We start from the raw sequence: 15,348 nt of genomic DNA on the forward strand, positions 1-15,348 counted from the left end.
CAGAGCATGAACGGGGGAGGGGCAGAGAGAGAGGGAGACACAGAATCGGAAACAGGCTCCAGGCTCCGAGCCATCAGCCCAGAGCCTGACGCGGGGCTCCAACTCACGGACCGCGAGATCGTGACCTGGCTGAAGTCGGACGCTTAACCGACTGCGCCACCCAGGCGCCCCTATAATTTTTTTTAATGTTTATTTATTTTTGAGACAGAGACAGAGCATGAATGGGGGAGGGGCAGAGAGAGAGGGAGACACAGAATCGGAAGCAGGCTCCAGGCTCTGGGCCATCAGCCCAGAGCCCGACGCAGGGCTCGAACTCACGGACTGCGAGATCGTGACCTGAGCTGAAGTCGGACGCTTAACTGACTGAGCCACCCAGGCGCCCCTGAACTTTATGTTCTAACTATAGTGAAGTGTTTGGCTTTCCAGAATCAGGCACTTTCATACCACTGTGCCTTTGTTCAGGCTATTTTCTGCCCTGAATGCTTTCCCTCCCTTTGACCATACACTGAACTTACCCAACAAGGTCCAATTCATATCGTACATCTACACACCCTTCCTTGATACTTCCCTTTCTTCAATTTCCCCTATTCCCCAATAAAGTGGCTTGCTTCTTCTGCTGTACTACCAGCATTTAAAAATTTGCTTTCTTTTCTTTTTTTTTTTAACAACTGATAATCAAGTTATTAAAAAAATTGATTTAAGCATCTGCAGTGGTGAGTTCACCCTCAACTCTTGGCTCAATACTCTTGGAAGTAATCTTGTTTAACAATCTCAAAAGGACTGTGCAAATCAATGAGTCACTTGTAGATCCTCATCTGAAAATGATCCTGAGTCTTAGAACCTTCACCACAAGGAATTTTTCTTGTGGTGAATCTAGCAGGCATCTGAACTGGTCCTTTCACTTTGAGATTCTTTCCCTTTGCATCTCTGATCAAGTCAGCATATACCTTCTCCAAAGATTTTAAGTTGCGTCTGGTTATAATAATTCTAATTCAGTGAATTAGAACCTCTGGTTCCACGGGTGTCTTTATGGTGTCTTTAAAAGCCATGGCTGTGGTGCAGCTTCTTCATGACTGGTTCCTTGGAGAGAGCTAACAGCAGTGAGCTGGGAACAGGAGCGGGCAAGTCCAAAGCTCCTTTGTAGCTGTGACTGTATCTTCCTCAAAAGAGCTAAAAATATTCTTATAATATTTGCTTCCTTGTGCTAATACGTGACTACATGTTTGCTTTCTTTTCTAGACTAAACTTGTAAAGGGCTCTATCATTATTACCAGTGTCTGTCCATTTCTGGCACATAAGAAATCCCTGTATGTTTTTATAAACTAAAAAAAAGTTATTGTTTATTTATTTTTGAGAGACAGAGAGAGAGAAGACAAGCGGGTGAGGGACAGACAGGGAGACACAGAATCTGAAGCAGGCTCCTGGCTCCAAGCTGTCAGCACAGAGCCCCACGTGGGGCTCGAACTCATGAACTGTGAGATCATGACCTGAGCCGAAGTCCAATGCTTAACCCACTGAGCCACGCAGGCACCCTTGTTTTCATAAATTTTAAAGCTTATTATATATGTATTATCTCATTTGATCTTCTCAACAAAGATTGACAAAGTTGATCATAGGATATTCATTCAGTTGGTGAACAAACAGGTGTGGACAGTGACTAAGTAACCAAGGTTAGTAGAGCATAAGTGATGGGAATGAATCGCAGGTCTTCTGACTGCCACTCTTTATTTTAAATACTGCTGAGGGTTAAAGGTCACCCAGCAGAATTACTCGGTTGGTAAAAACAGGGTGATCAATAATATTTGAAAAGTAGACTCCGTAAACGTTCCCCTTGTCTTTCCACCTCCTTCAAAACCCATTCCACACTGGAGCATTCTTTCCCCTCCCCAATGTAATTCTTTTCTGGTAAGAAACGTGGGCTAAACCATTTGATCTTCAAATTGCCAAAACTCCACAGGCTACTGAAGATTAACCCTTGCTGAATGGTACACGTTTTACTATTAAAAGAACTCTTTTATACCGTGACTTCAGGGATGTTTAGTTTCAATGTGTCTTTCAAATTTCATACCTCTTGTTTGATAGGCTTCTAGCTGTCAGCTAGCTAGCAACCGTGGTGCAAAGGGGGAAATCTCCGGTTAGGAATCTAACTGCAGGAAAGGGTTGTAGTCCAGGTCAACCATTCGGATTCTGGCTTTATCTTTCCTCACTCCACCAGTGAAAGGCGAATTCACGCCACCCCCCCCCCCCCCCCCCGTGAGGGCAGGGTGCCGCGAGAATTAGAGACCCAAAAAGTAAAAGCGACTTGCAAACCTGAATTCTCAGCCCATAAAAAAATACTATGACATTTTCACACTTCTGTGTTTTGCTTGTAGCACACGATCTACTTAATTTTGGGGGAAAAAAAATGTTCTTCCAACCTTGCGAAACCAAGTTCAGATCTCCCCAGCGCCTCCGAATCTCTCCCGGGAGAACCCGCCTTCCCGCTTTCCTCCGGTCACCGGGGACCAGAAAGGCACGCCCGCCGCGACGCTTTTACCCTGGGCGATGACGTCACTACCAGGCGCCGGGCGGCACGTCGGCCAGGCCTCGGGCGGGCTTCAGGGGGACGAAAATGGCTATGGCCAGTGATTTCTACCTGCGCTACTACGTAGGGCACAAGGGCAAGTTTGGACACGAGTTCCTGGAGTTCGAGTTTCGGCCAGACGGTGAGCAGGGGAGCGGCGCCGCCGCCGAGCGCGCTGCGCGGCTGGGGGAAGCGGAGCGCAGAGGACGCGGAGGGGGCGGGGTGGGCTGAGCCGTCCGCGGTGGGCTGGCGAGCCTGCGGTGGGGGCCGGGGCCACTAGAGCCGAAATACACACGAACGAAAGTCTGTCAGAGGCGTACATTGGTTCCGTGAAGAAAAGAAAATTGATCGGTGTAAATTAATTCAGAAAAATCGAACCCTGCCAGATACTGAAAACTTGGGGGTAAGCAGAATCCTGCATCCAGCGCACCGGAAGGGACCTGAAAAGGCATCTCGTGTACTTGACGTCATACCTGAACATTTTGAAGAACATCCCATCGTGCCGGGGTCCAAGGGATGCTGAAGGTCTTCCGGTGACCAGTTAATTTTCGGACTCCCCGTTCAACCATTGTATTCATTCAGGCCCTGCCTCTCAAGCCACGTGTGTAGGAAAAGGACCTGCTCTAAAGAGGGGAGCTCTTCAGTGTAGAAAAATGAATGTAATGATGTGTTTAGGGTGCTTAAATACAGTTGTTTGCCATAGGATGTGTTAAGAATACAAAAGAGGGGGATGGTTAGGGCTACGTGTAGGAGGCGTCAAGGAAAGCTTCCTAGAGAAGGTAACAGTTGAAATTGCAGCTGGTGCGCAGGGCTACAGGAGCACTTGTCTCCCGGGTTCCCAAACAGACCAAATCGGAGGCTCATTGTTGACACATCCAAAGGTAGAGAATCTACTGATGGTGAAACAAGAAAGTTTATTTCAGAGAGGCCAGCACCGGAAGACAGCGGACTAGCTTCTCAAATACGTCTCTAAAATGCCAAAAATACTTCCAGGTTTATGTAAGGAAAACGTGGGGCACAGGTGGGTGGGTTGTGTGCCGGTGGACCTTGAATTTTAAATTGATCATTGTCTTGGATTTCAATCCCAGTTGAGGTCTTGCTGGCTCGGGGCAGTCCTTGTTGCTTGAGGGGGTAGTTTTGGTTTCCTTTAGGAGATACTTTGCCCTTAGGGTCTTCTGCAGGAGCCGAGAGATAAGCTGGAAGGAGGAACCTAACTAAAAAGTTTGAGATCACAATGGAGGCAGCCGAAGCCCTCTTTCAAGATGAGTCTTTTTTTTTTTTTTTTTTTTTTTTAGTTTTTTAACATTTATTTATTTTTGAGAGAGACAACGAGAGAAAGACGGGACGAGTAGGGGAGGGGCAGAGAGAGAGGGAGACACAGAATCCGAAGCAGGCTCCAGGCTCTGAGCTGTCAGCACAGAGCCCCATGCGGGTCTCGAACCCACAAACTGAGAGATCATGACCTGAGCCGAAGTCGGATGCTTAACCGATGGAGCCACCAGGAGCCCCAAATGAGTCTTTAAATGAGAATAGGATGTTCTGGGCCTGTGAGGGAGAAAACCATTCAGACTGCTGAAAATAGCATGAGCAAAGGGTGAACGGTCTGCTGCCGTGTAGGTGCAACATAGTCTATCTTTTGACAGCCCCGTATACTGAACTCTCCTGGCAACCTGGGCAGTCCACCCACCTAGGCTTTTCCTTCTTTGAATACGTGTTATGTGCTGGGCAACAAGTAAATACAAAAATTGAGGATACAGTAATGAATAAGACTCTTTAATTTCCATGAAGGAGTTATGTCTTGGTGGGCGACACAGACATGAAACTAGCCATAAAACAGCGTGGATATTAAGTGGTGCGATATGTTTTGGGCAAAGTTCTGTGGGAGTGAAAGAGTGGAGAAGGGGCGCGTGGGTCGGTTAAGTGTTTGACTCTTGATCACAGCTTAGGTCTTGATCTCAGGGTCGTGTGAGTTTAAACCCCATGTTGGGCTTTACGCTGGGCGTGGAGCCTACTTTAAAAAAAGAAAAAGAAAAAGTAGAGAAGCCTCGTATATAAGGAAAGAGGAAGAGAATCAGACGTTGAAGGAAGAACTCAAGGTAACTACAGCCATGCAATTTAGAAACTGTAATCACTTTATTCTCCCTTGTTCTCCCCATGTCTCTTCTCAATTTAGCTAAGGAGCCAAATTTACCTGAATACTCCATCTATTCTTTTTTTAGGTGATAATCTTAGTGTCTTTGCCTGTGAACAGCTTTCAGCTTGCCTATATCCTGTTTAGCCAGTCACGTAAATTAAGCAGTCTGATACTATCAGGAAAATTTCATGCCAGGACGGTGGTTCTCATCCAGTAATCTGCCATCACACCATTCTACATACTTCCTTCATTAGTGAGGGGATCACCTCATTAGGGTAACATCAGAGATCAGGACCATATTACATCTGTCCCTGAGCAACTGACTACAGCCATAAGGAGAAGCATGCATCAGGGAGTACAAAAGTCAACGATGGATTAAAATTAACTGTAGGTCAGCTAACAAACTGGCCTACTTTTTATCTAGAAGCATTACATAGCATATGCATCCTAGTGACAGTGCTAAAATATTAGCATTGCCATATTGTATAGAGAACATTTTGGAGTAGTAGGGAAAGCGTGAGTATTGAAAGAAGGTGGATCCAGATCCGAATCTTTGTGTCCCTGGGCAAATAACTGAACTCTTGTTTTCTCAACCATGAATAGATGAAGTACCGATTAGATTAAATGCTCTGGGTAAATCACTTAGGACCAATGAAGACATAAAACATAGGCTTTAAAAGAAATGTTAGTTCCTTTTTCAGATTCCCTGTCTAGTTCATGATAATAGCTTAAGCAAATGAGCCTTAAAAGTAACTCTCCTAAAGGGTGCCTGGGTGCCTCAGTTGGTTAAGTGTCGGACCCTTGATCTGGGCTCAGGTCATGATCTCGTGGTTCGTGGGACTGAGTCCACATTGGGCTCTGTGCTATCAGCTTGGGATTCTCTCTCTCGGCCCCTCCCCAGCTTGTGCTCCCCCGCCCCCAATAAATAAATAAACTTTAAAAAAAGGCCCTCCAATTATATTGAAGGCATGAAATATTTATTTATTTATTGAAAAAAAATTTTTTAACGTTTATTTATTTTTAAGAGAGAGAGAGAGAGAGACAGAGCATGAGTGGGGTTGGGGCAGAGAGAGAGGGAGACACAGAATCTGAAGCAGGCTCCTGGCTCCAAGCTGTCAGCACAGAGCCCGACGTGGGGCTCGAACTCATGAACCATGAGATCATGACCTGAGCTGAAGTCGGACGCTTAACTGACAGAGCCTCCCAGGTGCCCCAACGGCATGAAATATTTAAAAATTATGTTGAGTACTTAAAAATTCTGTTGAAGGTATGGAATATTTGAAAATGACTAACTTCAGCTTTAGCTAACTTTTTTTTTTTTACCAGCAAATACAGATCTAGCATTGATCTTATGCTAAAAAGGCAGAAGCTTTTAATAAAAAAAGTGGTAGTATAAAATGGTCTTTACCTTCAAAATTGCTTACAGTGTCATTTCTTTCTTTCTTTATTTTTTTTTAGCAGTTTTTGCTGTTATAGATTGAATTTTTTTCCACTCCCCACAGGAAAGCTTAGATATGCCAACAACAGCAACTACAAAAATGACGTCATGATCAGAAAGGAGGTAAGTTCTTTTTGAATGTCTAATTTTTTACATTTAGACCATTTTCTTCAGATCTTTTTTGAATTTACAAAACTACATCTAAGGCTATATTACTATAAAGAAGCCATTTATAGACTTGAAAGGGATTCTATTTAAATTAGATATAACTGTAGCATGTGTAACATCAAAAGAAGCAATCTGAATATAAATTGTAGACCCACCTTTGAACATATGATTTAATTCATTTTGTCTTTATGTCACATTCACTATTTAAAACTAATTGATAGTATTTAAACACAGTATGAATTTTATTTTTTTAAGTTTTTATTCATTTATTGGAGAGAGAGAGAGAGAGATAAAGAAACCAAGCAAGGGAGGAGCAGAGAGAGAGGGGGAGAAAGAGGATCCAAAGCGGGCTCTGCCCTAGCAGCAGAGAGCCTGATGTGGGGTTCAAACTCATGAACTCCTGAGATCATGACCTGAGCTACCCAGGTGCTAAACACAGTGTGAATTTAAATAAAAGGCTCAAAAGTTAGGGATAAGAAAAAGTTCAGAACAGTAGCTGTGATGTCTACTTGTATTTGCCTCTGTTCACCTTATAGATTTTCCCTTATCACCATTAACCACTCAGGTAATTGAGTCCCATGTTATGAAGTCCAGAATCCAGGGTTTTAAAAGGAGGCTAGAGTAAATTACCTTTTTTTTTTTTTAATTTGGAGACAAATGTATATTCAAGGAAAGGGCAAGAGAATGAAGAAGAATCCTATGGATGAGTGATTCTCTCTCACCTTGTAATTTTGGAATCAGCATTCGATTCTTCCCTGATACTCCCTTTGAATATTTAGTGTTTGTAACATTGTATGATTATTTCATTCTGAGTTGGGGGAAGAAATAGACATGAGATTTTTACTGGAACTTATTTTCAGGCTTATGTACACAAGAGTGTAATGGAAGAACTGAAGAGAATCATTGACGACAGTGAAATTACAAAAGAAGATGATGCTTTGTGGCCTCCCCCTGACAGAGTTGGCCGACAGGTTGGTGTTTAGTGGTTCTTTAAATGCATATGTCTTAAAAGTTGGTAATATAATTAATTGTTACGTTTCTCCTTATTTATTTAGAATAGACCATTGGTTCTTTGGTTTTCCATTTAGTAGGCACCCGGTAAATCCTGTTTAATTTTGTTTCACTTAGGCTCATTTCCTGTGCTACCTCTGAGTAGTGAAGGAGTCAATGTGTAGCTCAAGATTTAGACCCCTTTCTGACCAGTCCTCTCTCTAGCCTCCCCAGTTAAAGCTATGATGTTTTCACGCTGTTATGAATAATTTCTATTGTGTATTACTTCTATTAGGAATAAGTACAGTGTTTGTTAAATTCAAGACAGGATTCTTATTGACTGTAAAATTTACTTTCTTCATTTTTATAACTTTGAGAACCCTTGTCTGCATCCTTATGCCCAGGAGATGGATTTGATTGGTGTCTTTGTTCGAACTGACCATTGCTTTTGCCTCATATTCCCTTTAGAGTAATTAATGTTTCTCAGAGGGCTTGTGAAGAACTTTGAAGGTTTCATTTCACTCTGTAAAAAGATAGTTTGATTGGGTCTTTTCAGCTCTTGAAGACATGAGATACAATTCCTGGAGAAAGAAACACTTAATTTCACTTTTTTATGTTCCTAAGAATTATACTTTATGTCACCTTCTTTGACTTTATATTACTTTCTTCTAGAAGAAAATGTGGAGAAATCGAATAGATGCTGACATTCTATAGCAGTCACTTAGCTCTTCTGTTTAAAGAAACATTATTTAGGAAAGCAAAGGTAATAGTTAACAGTATTTATTTTATGCATTGAAACACTTTTAAAAAATAAATTTAAATCTCAGTTTGCTTTATGCAATGGGTACATTTGTACTAAAAAACAGACAACAGCAGTAAACCTTTTATCTCTTTTAGACTCTGGGAGAACCCAGTATTTTATGTACCCACTTGATGATGTGTTTATGTTTTGGTTAGTGGGGAGGGTTAAGCATGTTCCAGAGATCATCCATTGGATCTTTAAGTCAAAGATTTTATGATTGATTGAGAGCCTTAGGTAATTCTCCATGTTGTGTGTGCCATAAACTGTGTGTAATTAGGTCTTTTGATCAGACATATAGCTGAGATTGTCTTTAATGGCATTTGTTATTTAACCTGATAAATCACTACAGACATAGCCTCTTAATCATTGGTTTTAGATTTGCAGATAAAATATAGAGAAAAACTTATCCAGTAATTATGGCACACTGAGAATGTCTACAGTATGTTGTATTTGTTTTAGTAGTGCTTAATTTTAAATGTTTTGTGAAGTCAAACAAGTGTGAGTCTTTCAGTGTTAACAGCCCAGGATTCAAATATGAGTACTATCACTTATTAGTGGTTGTAAATGTTGATGTTTTTCCCTATGCTTTATGAATCTTGTATTTTGCATTTGTCAAATACCCTGATAAGGGTATTTTAGGGATTACAGAGTATGTTTTAAAGTCCCTAGCAGCAGGGCCTCATACACAGTAGATCCCAAAGTGGTGCTGTTAATACTCTGCATTTCTGGTAGAATGGTTAAGTGTGCTTATATTTATTTATTAAAAATAGGTTTTTACCCATATTATTATTTTTACAACATTGTGCTTCAAAGTTATTTCTTTAGTTTTTACGGACATAAGAAATGTTCATGTGTCATTCATATTTATAGTGTTTTCTTTATGAGATCTCTGGAAAGCAATTCTTGGTTGATCCTAATATTGGGGACTCCTGAGCATTCGATGAGGTTTTTATTTTACAGACATAGTTTATGTCTAACAGGTCAAGTTCCTTTTCCTTTTTCTTTTCTTTTTTTTTTTTTTTCTCCTCTATGACTGCTAGAAAACTCGCAGCTACAATTGGGACCTCTAGGTAACAAGAATACAGACACTTCTGAGATGGAGTTTTATATTAACTACATGAATCTATTTTGTTTTTTTCAGGAACTTGAAATTGTAATTGGAGATGAACACATTTCTTTTACCACATCAAAAATAGGTTCTCTTATTGATGTAAATCAGTCAAAGTGAGTATGTTAAAGTATTTTGACTAAATTGACGTAATTAATTAGAGAGGCTCATTTTAGAACAGTAGCCAGTTTTTTAAGATTATTTCGGTGGCATCCTATCAGTTTATTATGCAGATGTAATTCTAACTTTTATGTCATTAAAGACTTGCTATCAAAGTGGTTAGTGTATTTTTGTGATTATCAAAAGAATGTTAATCTGACAACTGTGTACAATAATGACCACGTTGTAATAGCTATTTTTGGTAAAAGTCTGGGTATCTTTTTACAGAGTTTAAAAGAAATTCTTATTGGATTATATCATTCATTATCACATCATCCTCATCTTTGAATTTAATATTTGAAAGAATTTGAAAAAAGTCATTGTAACTTAAGGATGGTTTTAGCTTCCTCTGTCTTTCCAAGTTTGTTTCCTCTGGGCCTTTGTAGGACATACTGTTGTTTTTGTCTGAAAAATTTCTCTACTTGGAGTTACTTTTCTCTTTTACCCCTCAAAATGTTTTCTTAGTATTTTGTCCTATCACCCTAAATTGTAATAACTTATTTATTTGCTTTTCTGGCTTGAATATAAACTCCATGAGAACCTTGCTATATCTCCAAAGTTAACACAGTGCCTGGCGCAGGATAGGTGCTTGGTGAATATATGTTAGAGGAAAGGAGAAAGGAATGAATGTATAGTAACTATTAGATACAATAAAGACCGACCAGATACTTTTAAACTATCACATTTATTTCCCCACAGTGGTGAGGATGTGGCTGGCGTTCATATCCTAAGTGGGATTTTAAATTGGTACAGTGTTTTTTGGAAAGCAGTTTGATAATTGTGCATCAAAAGGTGCTAGCATTTTAAATTCATCTTTGACTTAGTAATTCCATTTCTGAGCATCTATTTTAGGGAAATACTGTCAAATAATGAAAATGCTTTATTAGTCATAAAAATGGTCATTGGAGTCTTACTTATAATTGGGGAAAAATCCAACTGTTTAACAAAAAGAGAATTGTTAATTAGAAATCATTTGCGAATTATTTTTCATGTAATGGAAAACAACGTTAAAAAGGGTACAAGGAACAGGGGTCCCTGGGTGGCTTATTCGGTTAAGCATCTGACTTTGGCTCAGGTCATGATCTCCCGGCTCATGAATTGAGGCCCCAAGTCGGGCCCTGTGCTGACAGCTCAGAGCCTGGAGCCTGCTTCAGATTCTGTGTCTCCCTCTCTCTGCCACTCCCTCACTCGCATTCTGCTTCTCTCTCTCTCTCTCTTTCTCAAAAATAAACATTTAAAAAATTTTTGTAATCAAAAAGGGCCAGGGAATGCTTTTAGTTATGAAAATAGAGAAATGCCAAAATATTCATAGTTTTTCTGTAAGGAGTGACATTTTATAGTATTATGAGTATTATTTTTTCTATCTTTATAATTATATCTGCTTTATACATTTTTGCTATGTATAGTTCTTACTTTGATAAGAAAATAAATACTTGAGTATGAAATGAATACTGGTGAATAAAATTTATATTTTTTGTAGAAAAGATAGAGAAAGGAAATGAAAATTATTCAGTATGTTCATTTTAGTTGCAGCAAATCCTTCCTTTCTCCTGGATTCCTTTGTTTTGTTTTTTATTTTGTTTTAGGAATTAACTTACAAAATGATATGTTTCATTTTAGGAACAAAAAAGTAACTTTTACCTTTTTAAATTTTAGGGATCCTGAAGGCCTTCGAGTATTTTACTACTTGGTACAGGACCTGAAATGTTTAGTTTTTAGTCTTATTGGATTACATTTCAAGATTAAACCAATCTAAGTTGTATGTTTTTTTAAAAGCTGTTTTTATATTTAATTAAGGGATGGGTTTGTCATTTACAATATTGGGATTTTTATAAATGTGAAACTCTTGTTTTGTATGCCCACTGAAAATAAGAAAATACATAAACAGGCTTAATGGTTATTCTCACTTGGCTCCAAGTGGTTTAGATAGTCCTCACACATATTAAATTCTGTAAATGAAAGCAACTTTTTGTTGAGATTTTGCTCCAATAAAACATATCAAAGCCTGGATGGAGAGTGGTTTTTTTTTTGTTTGTTTGTTTTGTTTTTGTTCTTTTTTCCAGAAGGGTATGTCTTTTTATTCACTTTAAGATAATAAAGAATTGTTATGGTAGGACATCCTATGGCAGAAGTTCTTTCATGCAGCCAGAGTTTCATCCATTAAAGGCAATTACGTGTTACCTTTATTACTTCCATACCTAATGGGACTTAATTTGTTGGTGCCTATAGAAGTTGTTTACAGAAGGTTCTGGATTTTTTACATTTATCACCAACCCCCCAGGAATTATTAAAATTTAAATACTTTTGGTATAATCAATCATGCCTAAAGGGTTACAAGAGTAAAGTCAGCACCCCAAGTTAAACACAGCTTTTATTCTGCCCTTATTCCTTATTTTCACAGTAAATTTTGTAAATAAGATATTTCACAATATATTTGTGTTTCTGTAGGAACTAAATGAGTTCTCAGCATGACAAATTATTAAAAATTTAGGCTTTTACACGCACATGTGTGTGTGTATTTTAATTTCTAATGACCATAGTTTCCACTCGTGATTTTCAGTTCCCTTCAACGTCTTTCTGATAGACTTGGTCTTTCATTATTTCTGTTAGTAAGCATGCCCCTGGTATTGTTCTTTCTCCATCTGAACCCCCACTTTTTAAAGGGGCAGTCCTTGTAGTGACGATTCACTTGCCCCGGGACAGTGAGGATGACCTTATTGGGAAGAATTAGTCTCTGAAGGTGTGCAGTACTCCTGAGCTACATTATCTAGAGAGGTTCTGGCCAGTAAACTTATTTGAGATAATGGAGATGTCCTCTATCTGTAGTTCAGTAAGGTAACCACCAGCTACTATGTGTGGCAACTAGTACCTGAGATGTGGCCAGAATAACTGAATTTACAGTCCTATTTAATTAAAAACATTTTTTAAATTTTATTACGAAAAATTTCAAGCATAGAAGATGTTAAAAAAAATTGTAAAATGAACACCTGTATGTCAAATCTAGAGTCTATAATTTTTTTTTTTTTTTTTACTGAAGTAAGGCTTATAAATCCTGTCCTGTTGATTTTTGACTTAAGAATGGAATAACTAGTATAATTGGTATCAATAAATAACTTTTTTTTAGTCCTATTTAGTTTTGGTTAAATTTATTTATCTATCTATCTATCTATTTATTTATTTATTTATTTATTATTGTCAAGTTAGCTAACACACAGTGCATACAGTGTGCTCTTGGCTTCGGGAGTAGATTCCCATGATTCATCACTTACATAAAACACCCAGTGCTCATCCCAATGAGTGCCCTCCTCAATGCGCATCACCCATTTTATCCATCCCCCTGTTCTCCCACTCCCTTCCACCCTCAGTTTTTTCTCTAATTAAAAGTCTCTTATGGTTTCCCTCCCTTTCTGTTTGTATCTATCTATCTATCTATCTATCTATCTATCTATCTATTTTTTTATTTCTCAACTTCCACATATAAGTGAAAACATGATATCTGTCTTTCATGGACTGGCTCCGTTCACTTAGCATAATATTTTACAGTGCCATCCGTGTTGTTGTGAATGGCAAGATTTCATTCTTTTTCATTGCTGAATAGTATTCCATTGTGTGTGTGTGTGTGTGTATACCACATCTTTATCCATTCATCATTTGATGGACATTTGGGCTCTTTCCATAATTTGGCTATTGTTGATACCATTGCTATAAACATTGGGGTACATGTGCCCCTATAAATCAGCATTCCCTAATCCTTTGGATAAATTCCTAGTAGTGCTATTGCTGGGTCATAGGGTAATTCACATTTTAATTTTTGGAGGAACCTCGACACTGATTTCCAGAGTGCCTGCACCAGTTTGCATTCCCGCCAACAGGACAAGAGGGTTCCCCTTTCTCCACATCCTCACCAGCATCTGTTGTTTCCTGAGTTGTTCATTTTAGCCACTCTGACCGGTGTGAGGTGGTATCTCACTGTGGTTTTGATTTGTATTTCCCTGATGATGAGCAAAGTTGAGCATCTTTTCATGTGTCTGTTAGCCATTTGGAGGTCTTCTTTGGAAAAAATGCCTATTCATGTCTTCTGCCCATTTCTTCACTGGATTATTTGTTTTTTGGGTGTTGAGTTTAGTAAGTTCTTTATAGATTTTGGATACTAACCCTTTTTAAAAACAACTTTTTTTAATGTTTATCTTTATTTTTGAGACAGAGAGCACAAGCAGGGGAGAGGCAGAGAGAGAGGGAGACACAGAATCAGAAGCAGGCTCCAGGCTCTGAGCTGTCAGCACAGAACCAGACGCGGGGCTCGAACTCGTCAACTGGGAGATCATGACCCGAGCCGAAGTCGGACGCTCAACTGACTGAGCCACCCAGGCGCCCCTGGATACTAACCCTTTATCTGATATGTCTTTTGCAAATATCTTCTCCCATTCTGTCAGTTACCTTTTAGTTTTGTTGATTGTTTCCTTTACAGGGCAAAAGCTTTTTATTATGATGAGGTCCAGTAGTTCATTTTTGCTTTTCCTTTGGAGAACATGTCAAGTAAGAAGTTGCTGCGGCCGAGGCAAAAGAGGTTGTTGCCTGCTTTCTCTTCTAGGATTTTGATGATATCCTGTTTCATGTTTCGGTCTTTCATCCATTTTGAATTTATTTTTGTGTATGGTGTAAGAAAGTAGTCCAGTGTTGTTCTTCTGCATATTGTTGTCCAGTTCTCCCAGCACCATTTGCCAAAGAGACTGTCTTTTTTCCATTGGATACTCTTTTCTGTTTGTTGAAGATTGGTTGGCCATACATTTGTGGGTCCACTTCTGGGTTCTTTATTCTATTCCATTGGGCTGTGTGTCTGTTTTTGTGCCGATACCATACTGTCTTGATGATTACAGCTTTGTAGTAGAGGCTAACGTCCAGGATCGTGATGCTTCCAGCTTTTGTTTTCTTTTCCAACATTACTTTGGCTATTTGGGGTCTTTTGTGCTTCCATATAAATTTTAAGATTGTTTGTTCTAGCTTTGAGAAGAATACCGATGCAATTTTGATTGGATTGCACTGAATGTGTAGATTGCTTTGGGTAGTACGGACATTTTAACAATACTTGTTCTTCCAATCCATGAGCATGGAATGTTTTTCCATTTCTTTGTGTTTTCAATTTCTTTCATAAGCTTTCTATAGTTTCCAGTGTACAGATCTTTTACCTCTTTGTTTAGGTTTATTCCTAAGCATCTTATGGTTCTTAGTGCAATTGTCGATTCCCTGATACCTCTGTTGTTTCATTATTGTTGAATAAAAATGCAACCGATATCTCTACATTGATTTTATGTCCTGCAACTTTGTTGAATTCATGTATCCGTTTTAGCAGTTTTTTGGTGGAGACTTTCGGGTTTTCCATGTAGAGTATTATGTTATCTGTGAAGAATGAAAGTGTGACTTCTTTGCCAATATGGATGCCTTTTATTTCATTTTGTTGTCTGATTGCTGAGGTTAGGACTTCCAACACTATGTTATACAACAGTGGTGAGAGTGGATATCCCTGTCATTTCCTGATCTCAAGGGGAAAGCTCTCAGTTTTTCCCCTTTGAGGATGATATCAGCTGTGGGCCTTTCATATATGGCTTTTATGATGTTAAGGTATGTTCCTTCTATCCTGACTTTCTTGAGGGTTTTTATTAAGAAAGGATGCTGTATTTTGTCACATGCTTTCTCTGCATCTATTGGCTGGATCGTATGGTTCTTACCCTTCTATTAATGTGATGTATCACATTGATTGATTTGTGAATATTGAACCAGTCCTGTAGCCCAGGAATGAATCCCACTTGATCATGGTAAATAATTCTTTTAATATACTGTTGAATTTGATTTGCTAGTATCTTGTTGGGAATTTTTGCATCCATGTTCATCAGGGATATTGGCCTGTAATTCTCCTTTTTAGTGGGGTCTTTGACTGGTTTGGGTATAAAGGTAATGCTGGCTTCATACAATGAGTCTGGAAGTTTTC

The 15,348-nt window shown here is 39.1% G+C and overlaps 1 protein-coding gene and 1 pseudogene across 2 annotated transcripts; one reads left to right on the forward strand and one right to left on the reverse strand.

Moving 5' to 3' along the window:
* Window positions 1–604: 604 nt before the first annotated feature.
* Window positions 605–1,297, reverse strand: LOC109261810 (40S ribosomal protein S20-like; annotated as a pseudogene).
* A 1,238-nt stretch (window positions 1,298–2,535) lies between these two features.
* Window positions 2,536–11,370, forward strand: MAGOHB (mago homolog B, exon junction complex subunit). Of its 2 annotated transcripts, none has more exons than XM_019451962.1 (5): window positions 2,536–2,705; window positions 6,200–6,258; window positions 7,164–7,274; window positions 9,237–9,319; window positions 11,019–11,370. In XM_019451962.1, the coding sequence occupies exons 1-5, from the start codon at window positions 2,612–2,614 to the stop codon at window positions 11,116–11,118; spliced, it is 447 nt and encodes a 148-aa protein (XP_019307507.1). In that variant the 5' UTR covers window positions 2,536–2,611; the 3' UTR covers window positions 11,119–11,370. The 2 variants fall into 2 exon arrangements, with proteins under 2 accessions (XP_019307507.1, XP_019307508.1); XM_019451963.1 differs by having other exon boundaries at window positions 2,592–2,705; window positions 6,156–6,258.
* Window positions 11,371–15,348: the final 3,978 nt, after the last annotated feature.

This window comes from Panthera pardus, unplaced genomic scaffold (assembly GCF_024362965.1).
Source record: "Panthera pardus isolate Hobbes unplaced genomic scaffold, ASM2436296v1 HiC_scaffold_6, whole genome shotgun sequence".
Lineage (NCBI taxonomy): Eukaryota > Metazoa > Chordata > Mammalia > Carnivora > Felidae > Panthera > Panthera pardus.

What these genes read in the sequence shown, in the direction of transcription:
- MAGOHB (XM_019451962.1), top strand. Translation starts at nt 2,612, where the DNA reads ATGGCTATGGCCAGTGATTTCTACCTGCGCTACTACGTAGGGCACAAG. An exon ending in ACGTCATGATCAGAAAGGAG is followed by an intron (nt 6,259 to 7,163) that starts GTAAGTTCTTTT and finishes ACTTATTTTCAG; the next exon opens with GCTTATGTACACAAGAGTGT. An exon ending in ATTGATGTAAATCAGTCAAA is followed by an intron (nt 9,320 to 11,018) that starts GTGAGTATGTTA and finishes TTTAAATTTTAG; the next exon opens with GGATCCTGAAGGCCTTCGAG.